The 11533-nt window shown below is 35.1% G+C and overlaps 2 protein-coding genes across 2 annotated transcripts; one reads left to right on the forward strand and one right to left on the reverse strand.

The window, feature by feature from the left end:
• The first annotated feature begins 398 nt into the window (after positions 1–398).
• Positions 399–7635, forward strand: LOC105451360 (probable tubulin polyglutamylase TTLL2). The gene is made up of 11 exons (XM_011691737.1): positions 399–728; positions 975–1038; positions 1666–1846; positions 4535–4660; positions 5045–5148; positions 5332–5464; positions 5538–5814; positions 5918–6120; positions 6206–6469; positions 6693–6976; positions 7244–7635. The coding sequence occupies exons 3-11, from the start codon at positions 1769–1771 to the stop codon at positions 7362–7364; spliced, it is 1590 nt and encodes a 529-aa protein (XP_011690039.1). The 5' UTR covers positions 399–728; positions 975–1038; positions 1666–1768; the 3' UTR covers positions 7365–7635.
• Positions 7636–9042: 1407 nt separating this feature from the next.
• Positions 9043–11520, reverse strand: LOC105451363 (40S ribosomal protein S4). Its single transcript, XM_011691746.1, has 6 exons — positions 11417–11520; positions 10336–10594; positions 9951–10048; positions 9528–9699; positions 9315–9444; positions 9043–9237 (listed from the first exon to the last, which is right to left on the reverse strand). Exons 1-6 carry the CDS (start codon positions 11417–11419, stop codon positions 9111–9113), a joined length of 789 nt encoding a protein of 262 aa, XP_011690048.1. The 5' UTR covers positions 11420–11520; the 3' UTR covers positions 9043–9110.
• Between the last annotated feature and the right edge of the window lie 13 nt (positions 11521–11533).

Consider the following 11533-nt stretch of genomic DNA (forward strand, 5'->3'; position numbering starts at 1 on the left):
TCTGGCAAAAATAATGATATTACTGTAAAGTTTCTGAAATTCTGAAAAAATGTTACTTTTTTCGACAAAATTGTAATTTTGTTGTATTATTCTAATATTTTACCGATAATAATTAACATTTAGCATTATATTTGCTTTGTTTCAGGAATCAAAAGCCGAATAATTTTATTCATGTTCGGAAAGTATTCATTTTTCAGTACAATTGCGCTGCAAACGTTAATCTGTATAGTATATACTATATTTCAGTTTAAAGTCTAGAGCTTCATTATTTGCCACGTGCAGCCATCCCTGTACCTTGACGGGAAGGAACGACAGTGCGCGTCGCGTGCTTCTAATAACCTTCCATAAATTCGAATTATCTGAATTCTCTCGGATCCTTCCACAACGAGCTGCCTCTGACCGCCTACTATCTTACTACCGGCGTTCTCATCCGGCGTCCTTGCCGTCCCTTGCGGCAATCGCGGTGGAAAGCGCATAAAAGCCGCAAGCGGCTCACAGCGGGTAGCCTGCGCACCTGCGAATCAGCCGAAAGCGATTGCGTAGACCGGAACGTGGCCGCGCACCAGTGAGAACCGAGATCTCGCCTTGTCTACACAGTCTACATCTCAGCGAGAAACTTCGCGGAGAAAAAAAAGCCTCGATGTATCGAAAGCACGGGCGATTGTCGATTCACCAAGTCGAAAGATAGCAGAATTGGCAGCGAATTCATTTACATCGATTATCACTGTGTGAGTATCATCATAAATGTTAACAAATGGAATTGCGATTCGTAAAGAGAATAAAAAGAAATAATAAATAAAAAGAAATAGTGATATTAATCGTAAAACACGATTTTTACAGATATTAGATCTTATACCTTTACATTAGCGTTTAGATATACAACGGATTGTGATCTTGAGTCTATTTATTATGATTTATAACGATTGATTTTTATAAATTCATAAATAATGTAATATAATATTCATTTTTTGCAGATAACTTTTTGTATATTACCTTTGAGGATTGAGATTATCGACAAAATGTATATCACCTGCAGAGGTAAGATTCCCTCTGTATACTACCTTCTACCTTGCTTGTACTAAGAGTCAAAACGGTAGACACGATACACGTGGCGTCGTTCACGATCTATATACACATTTCAAAATATCCTTGACATTGGAGAATACTTGGTATATCCACACGACACACAGTGCATGCTTGCATATTAATAGATACATGACATGTCTTTGACATTAATTTGTTATTAATATCGACAAATTATTCTATGATTCTTGATTCTTTCATTTCAATAGGTAAATAAAAACGAATCCATTGATATTGATTACTATCTTCGTTACAGATATTTGTATCTTCAACGACAAAATAATTACATTTATTTACTTTGCATTATTAAAAAGTATGATTATATTTATTGCATTTCTTCGATAAAAGGAAAGTTTTTTTTAGTTATTAATTTTATCGATATTTGCATATTTTTTTTATTTCACGTTCTGCAATAAGAAAAAAAATGCGACATTAGATATTTCCATTATTTTTTTTGTAATAACAATTTTATCTATCTATGAAAAAGTTGATGCCATTTTATAACAATTGATAAATGTAATTAGCTTACTGATACGTTTGCTAACCCGAATATTTAATTAATTTAAATTTTCTTTTTCTTAGATTTCATGTCGTAATGCACTTCTGGAATAATGCAATATCGACGTAGCTAAACTGAAGGTTCGCTATATCTCTTAAATATCAAAAAAGAGTATGATGCTCCGGCATGGCAGTAAAATGCATGGAAGGGCCTTTTGTGTTCAGACTAAATGACAACGGTACCGGACCGCATCTGCTTGTACAGGTATATAATTGATTCAAATAAAATTGCACTTCCTCACAATCTCGGAAACAAAACGATCGTCGATGAGGTCCTCGATAGAGCACGATCGAAATCGTAGACTAATGATAATCCGATTGTAAATCTGCACGTCATTCATTGACGTACGAACGCCGAAACGGTCGCGCGCGTTGCCGCGCCGCGATGCATCGCGAATAATCGATACGATTCGACGCGAAAGGTCGTCGGCTCCGCGACGAAAAACGTAACGTTATACACCGCGGTGGCCGTGTCGGCGGATAGGTCCCCCTCTAGTTCCTGCTTTTATGTCGCTTAGAATTTGTTCGCGGCACGGTTACAAACTTAGACTTGTTAGCGCCCTTGAACCAAATACTTTTTCAAGGTACGCGATACGTACATGCACACCTGCAGCAACGCGCCTCTGCGTGCACTTGCCGCTTTTAGACGTGATGATTAGGTAAGTGCGACATGCAATGGCAAAAAACAAAAGTAGAAAACGGAGGACTGAAAGTTGGACTTTGCGAAAATTTCCGGCGCGAGATTTGTGATCCCCGAGTTATTTCACTCTACAACTATTGGTGCACTGATATACCTACTTCTTATTATAAAAAGTGATTAATGAGCTCAAAATATCGTACAATTGAATTTTAATGATAGATTCTTTCTCTATATACCTTTTTTAAATAACAATTCGAAAACTATATTACACAAACACTGTCGTAAATTTTAAACAATTAAGTTCGTAATTATTGAGAAGATAAAGTTGAATTTACATATATGAATAATAAAATATTGCAATTTAACGCAATTGAATATTTATTTGCTTATAATGTGTGAAACTTATTTTATTTCCTTAGTATTTTAATTTTAAAAAAATTCTAAATCTCTTTGTCTAAAATTTATATCAAAGTTCGAAATACATAAAATGTGTAAATATTAAATTATTATTTAAAGAAATCATAAATTTTAGAAAAGGTATCCTTTTTTAGATGATAATAATATTTTTTTTAAACATATGATAGAGGAAGATTGTAAATAAATCGATATAAAGCAGCGCAAAAAATCAATATGTTTTGAAGTTAATAAGTCAACAGTAATACAAATTCTATGTCAGTCAAAATAATTTTTCGCAAAGTGGATTTGCTAGTGCATAATTAACTCTCGCGTTTATTTTGCTTTCGTGTAACTTATTAAAACTTGTTCGGAAATTCGCACATGGTTGTTGCCGTTTTAATAAAATCTAATTCATTCAATGAAAATCGTTTTCATTCAATTTTATACGTCCATCTTCATTAATTAAATTACCCGTTTGCCTCTGATCGTTAACTGCAGCAGTCGGGCAAAATAGAGCAGAAAAAATTGGGTTATTCGTGAAAGAAAGACTTGAAAAGTGGAAGCTTGCCAATAGTAACGGCAGACGTGTAATTCGCGAGTTATTCGGTGCTTTGCATAAACGTATCTAAAATAAGCTACTCCGAAAGTAGCTCAATCGTGTTTCATACCAATGTGCGATTAATCAAAATTAAATAATGACATATCCTGTCGAATACCATAGAATTTCGCAACACTTTGCATGATGTAGAAAAATCTGCATAAGTACCACGTTTAAGAAATTATCTCCATTTCTAATTGAAAAGCAAAGAGATTAAAATTAAATTATAATAAACAAATGCATCCAAAGTTTGAAATGCAGGAACAAATGACATTCTCGAGTTCACTTCTTTTCTCAGTTATTTATACTCGCAAAACTGAAAAGATAATGTCTGAATCGCTTTCGAAAATTATGACAAGCTATAATTTTCTAAGTTGACAAGTGTATAAGCTGCTTGTCTAAAAAGAATTTAAGAGACGGTCCGAAAATAAACTCTTCAATTAAAGAGATGTGTCGTGCACGCCGATTTAATTGTAATCAGAGGCCTTGGTTCGTTCTGCTACAACGAGCAGTCATTCCTAATGTTCTAATAACACGACAATAAATCAAGGGCGGTCGTCGCTATTTTCGTGTCTCACCCTCGAAAGTTTCGTAAACTTCAGAATGCGTAGGTATCCGGAATTAAGGAATGCACTTTCGGTTGCCGAACTGAAAGTGGTTCCGGCTCATCAATTTGACCAATTGGAGAAATCGATGCAACACGTCCGTGCGCGTAGGCGTATAGATTAAATAGATATCGATCACGGTATTTCGGTTGTAACCCCTGGTATAAGCGTATATATTTAGCAAGATACCGAAATAAGTCGAGTACTCTACACGAATTTATTTGTCAGAAGAATATTTATATCTAGAAATCGATTGTGCATCGATAAAACTACTATTTTCATCCAACATATTCTACGCGAGGGTCTTACTTTAAACTCTTTAAAGTTATGCGACTCAATTATTCGAAAACCGTCAATGAAACACGAGATTGTAAATTAACGTAGTATATATCGAATATCGATCGACGTCAGATTTTCGAAGTTGCGCTTACGTCACTTTCGCAAGTATAACGACTGCGTTTATGGTATTTCACGCTGCTGCGAATAACGCGGAACGGATTCGTGGCTTTTGTCGTTGTCGTCTGACAACGGGGAAAAATGCTTGACATTCACTCATACTTATTGACATTCGAGACGGGTTATAAATAGTACCTGGCCCTTCGGAATAAACGTCGAGGTAATATCACCCTTTCGCGGATGTTATCCTCTGCACAGGTTTGCACAGAACGGGGATGGCGGGAGTACGCCGGTGAAAATAATGTATTCAAAGATCGATGGAATTTATGGTGGCGATCCGGCGGTTTCCCCACGTCGCATTACAGGCCATTACTCCCCTGGCAGGTAATAATGCAATATCTACCTGCATTTTGAAATCTCGAATCCACTTTGAAACTCAAGCAATAAGCGAGTAAAAGAATCGTTCTTTTATATTTCTTTTCCTAAAAATTCCTAATTTTTTATTATAGTAATTAAATTTTTGTATTTCAATTCATTGTGGTCTCCAATTCTGTTTGCAAAAGAAAATCCGTTAAAGTCCAATTAACTTTAACTAATATTTGTAATAACAGCGTTCTATCTACTTTTATTGGACTAATTAATTTTAATTAATTAATTTTTTATTTATTTGAATCTATATAAAATTATTTATTTTAATTTTTTTCAATTATATATTCGCTTAATTCAAAAAAGTTGCTGGAATGATATGTCGGATTATTTTTCGAATAGTTTGTCAATCGGATACCAAAGGGAAATTCCATTTGCCGAAAGGATAAGCTTATCCGTCACTTGAAGCGCATGAAAAAAGTCCACGGTTTAATATATGACTTCAGGTATGAAACTTTTAATTGAGCTGCGTTAAAAGTTTTTCTTGCAAAATCTCATTACTCTTTCATCTATTGAATTATTAGATTAAATTTTGTCAAAAATTCTTATTTCTAAATTTAAAATATAACAATTCAGTTGAATATAGGATTATCTCTGTTTATTGACAATATATTCATTCATTGTATTAGTCCTGTAGGATATAATTTGCCTTCCGAATATACGAAACTGGCCGAAGAGTGTAACCGTTGCGAGAAAGACGACAAAATTTGGATTTGCAAGCCAGTCGGCCAAAGTCAAGGGAGAGGAATCTTTCTATTTCGCGTGAGGCTTCTCTTTTAGATACAAACCAAAATACACAAGTCGCATAAATTAGATAATACGTGTACTCTTCCAGAAATTAAGCGATCTATCGTACGATAACGCCGCGGTTGTGCAAAGGTATATCGAGAATCCGCTGCTGATCGGCGGATACAAATTCGATCTTCGCCTGTATGTATGCGTGCCGTCGTATCGCCCGTTAACGATTTACCTGTACAAGGAAGGTCTGGCTCGTTTCGCCACCGAAAAGTTTTCCTTGGAGCGATTGGACGATCCCTTTCGACATCTCACAAACTTTTCTCTGAATAAACTAGGACCGGGCTACTCGGAGAAGAAAGAACGCATCGGTGCCGGTATTTTCATATATCAACTATCTTAATTAATTAATTTTACTGCAAAAGTTAAAAAAAATAAGATACAAATATAAGATAAGAACTAATTCGTTTTTTTACGTAGGATGCAAGTGGACATTTAGGCAATTGAGAAGATATTTTGAACAATCAGGATACTTCGATTGGATTCTTTGGCAGAGAATCTCGTGTCTAGTGACTTTAACAATTCTAAGTCAAGCAGCAGGCATTCCCAAATCCTCGAACTGTTTCGAATTTTTCGGCTTCGACGTGCTGATCGACGAGAATTTAAAACCGTGGCTCTTAGAGGTAAATAGAGTGTGATTCGAAAGAATAAAATAATTAAATCGAAATTAAATAAAAAAAGTAAAATAAAAAATATAACAAATTACAGGTGAATTTAAGTCCGGCCTTGAGTAACGACTGCGAAGTCGATTCCGAAGTGAAGAAGCCTCTGTTGCATGATCTGTTTGATTTATTGGGTCTTCCAGTATGCAATACCGGGCTCTCCCTGTTCACAATCTGGTCCTCTCCCGATCGCGTCGAGGAGGATGAGAGCGAAGTGTCTTCCAAGTTCGGCCGCTCGGTGAAAAAAAGATCGAAACTCGGACGAGAAGCCGAAACCTTTCTAAATCTTTCCTCGGAGACCCGAGCTACGGTAATTGCGAGCGAACCATCTGCCTTTTACAAATCGAAATTGCAACATGCCAAAATAATATTTCGAATTACGACAGAAAAATCAAAGAAATTAATTTCAAGTCATTAAATATTATGTCACAATGAATTAATAAGCTATTATCATAAAAGATTAAATCATTTGCGTTAATTATTCGAAGAAAGAAAAATAACATATGTTACTTATATATTGTAATTTTCTTTAGCTGAGACAATCAACACCGGAAGTTTGTCTGACCTGGCCGCGTTACAATCCGCTGTTAATGGACAAATACATAGATCGATGTAAGGGAAATACGATCGAAAATCATGTCTCACCGCCGACTTGGGACAATGGCAAAGACTGGAGAACTTCCTGCGTAAGCGAAGGCGGATGGATTCGTATTTGTCCGTTCACACGGACAAAACACATAGAGAATACGGGATACACGAGACCATCAACCAGAATTATTGAAAATGAAATCAGATACATGGTCCTTTCTATACAAAAGTAATCTTGAATCTTTATCGATATCTTCTATTATTTTAATTCATATTATTCGTATTTCATTATCTCAAAGTTATCGCCCACGCCGTGATATTTATAAATTTTTCAAAAACGTCAGAATTATAGAAAAACTTTCAGTAAAATTAAGACATAGTGACAAGCGTCGAATAAAAAATTAACGTATTTAATTACGGAAATGCAAAAGTATATTGAAGTATAAATGCAGGAAATACATGCGGCAATCTTATAATAAGTTTTTCTTTCAAATAGGTACTTAAAAGCTGCGAAGGAAGTGCAGCAGAGAAACGAAAAGCTCACGGACGAGCAGTGCAATGCTCTTTTGCGAAATGCGCTTGAATTAAATACAGAAATTTGGCTGCCAGAGAAATAAAAACCTAGAAGTCTGGGTTTTTCACTCACAATCTTCAAATTTGCCGTTTACGCTTATAGTGTTATTTTAAGAAATATTTCGTACGTTCAATACACATTATATTATAAATGTGCATCTTTTCATTCCATCGATCTTCATCGTACATTATATTCAGTATATTAAGAGTAATCGTGATTACGTAACGAATAATTAAATTCACATTAATAGTCACATTTAGCATTAAATGTAGCCATCTTATGCTCAACTTTCAAATAAAATTATTTTATTACAATATCATTGTGTTAATTTAATGACAATAACGATTGCAATTTACAATCGATTTTTCAATTTTATTCTATAATTTTTCAATCTTTTTATATTGTTGCAATTATTCACATTTTTATAAACGTGCTATTAGCTGTTACTAATATTGTAACAAATCTTTTTACTTCTCTAATACTGAATTATTTAATTTCAATCACTATATAATATTAAATAATTAAATTATAATTTAATATTTTTGGTAATTCTATTATTATAATAGAACAAAATTATTTTTCTGTACACAAACTTAATAACCTCGAACTCATTTTCTACGCGTAAATTTAATCATTATTATAATTGGTGACCACATTTAACGCCAAATGCGCTCAGAGAACCGCATTACGATCTTTCATCAATAATAATAAATCAAATTTACTCACCAAATTGTAGCATCGAGTCGTATATATAATCACTCCTTCGATTTCTTTTCCTTGATTCGTCCCGTTTGATTTATGACAACTCGAATTTCTGGAAGAAACATCGACGATCTACAATCGCGAATACATTAATTGTTATAACCATTATATGTCGTTAAATGTGAATACGTGATATATACGTGCGCGTATGATTTAAATATGTAACAAACGTAATAAATCGAGTTTGCTCACCGCCGCGGTGTGCATTGTTCCAGCGAGCCGTGCGATTACTCGTGTAGCTCCCGATTTTCGATAACCTTTCGCATCACGACGAGAATTCGTCACGGGGAAAATGCGTGACAGCACATGATCGTACATGTAGACGAGTGCGACGTAACGACGCTCGAAGCTTTCCTCGATTTTCCAGTGCAAATTGAGAGGTGCAACCAATTTTTCGGCGATTAAAATTCGCGAGAAGTAAGAATACATCCGCTTCTAAACTCGTTCCGCGTTAGGCGCGACCAACATAGCCGCCACGCATGCGTGCAATGCATCTCACGTTTCTATCTGTAATTTTGAACACACTTGAATACAACGCATACATTGCGCTCATATATTAATACATACGACCACCGAACAAAACCAAATTTTATATATTTTTATCAGTCAGTTCGTTTTGTATCTTTTTAAATCTCATCTTCGATCTTTCAAGTATATCAAACCGTAAAACTGTAATGTTAACCAAATTTTATACCAGTCAGTTCGTTTTGTATCTTTTTAAATTTTATCTTTTGATTTTTCAAGTATATCAAATCGTAAAACTGTAATGTTAAACTATAAAAGTTATGATATACGAACATACGTGTAAACATAGCTAACATTACTTCTTTACATTTTTTATTTTGTATATTTTGTAAATTTGACTACTTTTAAAGAAATGAGAGGAGGGAAACGATGATAATCTTGGTATCGTATTATTGTTTTTTAACAATAAATAATTATATAATGAAAATCATCTATAAGAGGATGGAGAAATTTACCAAGCCTATCTCGGTTTATTGAATGTTTTTCTTAAAAATTTACATTGTTAATTCACTCCCTTCGCTGCTAATCTCTTATCGCGTTCCTCGGCGATAGACAGCTTCACACCCTTGTCTCTTGGTAAACTCACGTACGCCTTCGTGCCCTTGCCGATGATGAAGACGTTGTTCAACCTGGGCGAACGAATTGCATTATATACAGAGAATAAGTGCAGCATTAAATAGCTGAAAACGAATTTTATTTTCAGTACCTCGTGGCGAAGGTATGTCCTTGAGCGTCTTTTATATGACAAATGTCAAAGGAGCCAGGGTGACGTTCACGACTCACGACGGTACCAACACGACCCAAATTCCTTCCGCCGGTAATCATGCACAAATTACCTGGCAATCAAAGAAAATTATACTCAATATTTTTCCCCTTTTAATATTTATTATTCTTCCCTATTTTGTAGACAAATAATTACCAGAATCAAATCTGATAGAATCCAAAATCTTGCTAGTGGCAATATCCAGATGAATAGTGTCGTTAACTTTTATAACAGGATCAGGATACCGAATTGTTCTACCGTCATGTGTAACTAAAAACGGTATTCCTTTAGGACCAGTCTGGACGCGCTTTACCTTGCACAATTTGTACTGTAAAACACAACATTGCAATATAGATACATATTAGATGAAAAAAATTACAAGATATTTTTGTGCACTTCTTGGGTGATACAGAAGGAATATGGAACTCAATCTGTGACCAAAATGAAGAACTTGCTTTATTATTGGCCATTTTTTGACTATGATACTCTCGATAGTGTAAGCACCACAGCTTCGATAAGGCCTACTTCCATCGAACATTTTAAAATACAAAAATTGTATAGAATATTAAAAGCAATTACCTTGGCTTCCTCAGCAGTAATACGATGGGTAGTAAAACGTCCCTTAACGTCATAGATCAAGCGGAAAAATTCACCAGTCTTCTCGATTGTAATAACATCTGAAACAATTCAATCAGAATGCTATTAATCCACACTTGTTTATACTTAAATCAGTGCCTAAACTACATATTTTTGTGCATTTCTTGGGTAATACAGAAAGAATATGCAACTCAATCTGTGACCAAAATGAAAAACTTGCTTTATTATTGGCCGTTTTTTGACTCCGATACTCTTATTAGATGTTAGCACCACAGCTTCGATAAAAGGCCCAGTTCCATTCAAACATTTTATAATAGAAAAATGAAAGACGTACTACAATAGAATATAAGATAGCAAAATCACTTACCCATAAAACCAGCAGGATAATTGGGATCGGTGCGAATCTTTCCGTCAACCTTAATCAAACGCTGCATAACGATCTTAGTAACCTCGCAATTAGTCAAGGCGTACTTCAACCTGTTACGCAGGAAGATAACCAAAGGGAGTGATTCCCTGAGCTTGTGTGGACCAGTAGATGGCCGGGGAGCGTAGACACCCCCGAGCTTGTCCAACATCCATGCTTTTGGCGCGTTAAGACGCTTGAGATGCTTCTTTGGACCACGAGCCTGAAAGAAAAAAGTTTATAACTATATAAGATTTACATATTTAACATATTTTAACATATTAACATATTTTGAAATTAAATACAAAAATTAAGATTTTAAAAAAGAGAGTAGATTGGATAAACATAAAGTCTTCCAGTATTTTATATATCTTATAACTTAATATTTTGCAATAAAAACTGTAAAATTTATCTAATATGAATGTGCATTGGTTTAATGTGAACAATTGTGTCAAATAAACACAAATTCATTGCCTCTTTTGAATTGACAATGACATGGTTACGACTTATAGATACGTGAGGTTAAATTTTGATAGAAAAAAATTATTTAGATCTCTTTGTATAACCATACAAAATGCAAATATAGAAAACGATTTTACTGAAGCTTTACATTTTTTGTGCTGATGCAAAATCTTTAACACTCATAATTGGTTAAATTGGTAACGAACGGTGCTGTCGTGGAACTTAGGTTAGGTTCAAATTTAGGTTAACACTTCCATTGTATTTTCACTGGAGTAAATCGGAATAATTTCAATTCGAGCAAGAGTATAGTTTTTACATATCGCAGTGGAATGATTACAATGAAACTACAACGCGACAGATGCCATTAGAAAAGACCAAGAGATTGTCGAGAGGAAACAACACGAAGCGGTGCGACACGTCGCGATAGCATCATCGTTTTCCTGGCACCAGAACGCATTTAACGTTTCATAAATGGACAATCAGACACACGAAAATGTGCACGATGGATTTCTCTTGCGTATCAAACGGATTCGTGTTGTATACCCGCGATGTAGACAGATTTCAGGACCACCAGCTAACTTACCATCTTGGACTTCTAAACGGAAAAGGCACGAGGCCTCGCGTCGCGTGCTGACATCAAAAAAACGCTCGCGACGCCCCTTCGTGACTGCACGGACTGTACCGGCTACACCTGCACTCC

Source organism: Wasmannia auropunctata, unplaced genomic scaffold (genome assembly GCF_000956235.1).
Source record: "Wasmannia auropunctata unplaced genomic scaffold, wasmannia.A_1.0 LD336052.1, whole genome shotgun sequence".
Lineage (NCBI taxonomy): Eukaryota > Metazoa > Arthropoda > Insecta > Hymenoptera > Formicidae > Wasmannia > Wasmannia auropunctata.

Coding starts and splice junctions, on each gene's coding strand:
- LOC105451363 (XM_011691746.1), bottom strand. Junction 9,700..9,950: donor TTACTGCTGAGGAAGCCAAG/GTAATTGCTTTT, acceptor TGTGTTTTACAG/TACAAATTGTGCAAGGTAAA. Junction 9,238..9,314: donor GGACATACCTTCGCCACGAG/GTACTGAAAATA, acceptor TCGTTCGCCCAG/GTTGAACAACGTCTTCATCA.
- LOC105451360 (XM_011691737.1), top strand. CDS start 1,769: ATGGCAGTAAAATGCATGGAAGGGCCTTTTGTGTTCAGACTAAATGAC. Junction 4,661..5,044: donor GGCCATTACTCCCCTGGCAG/GTAATAATGCAA, acceptor TTTTTCGAATAG/TTTGTCAATCGGATACCAAA. Junction 6,121..6,205: donor TAAAACCGTGGCTCTTAGAG/GTAAATAGAGTG, acceptor AACAAATTACAG/GTGAATTTAAGTCCGGCCTT.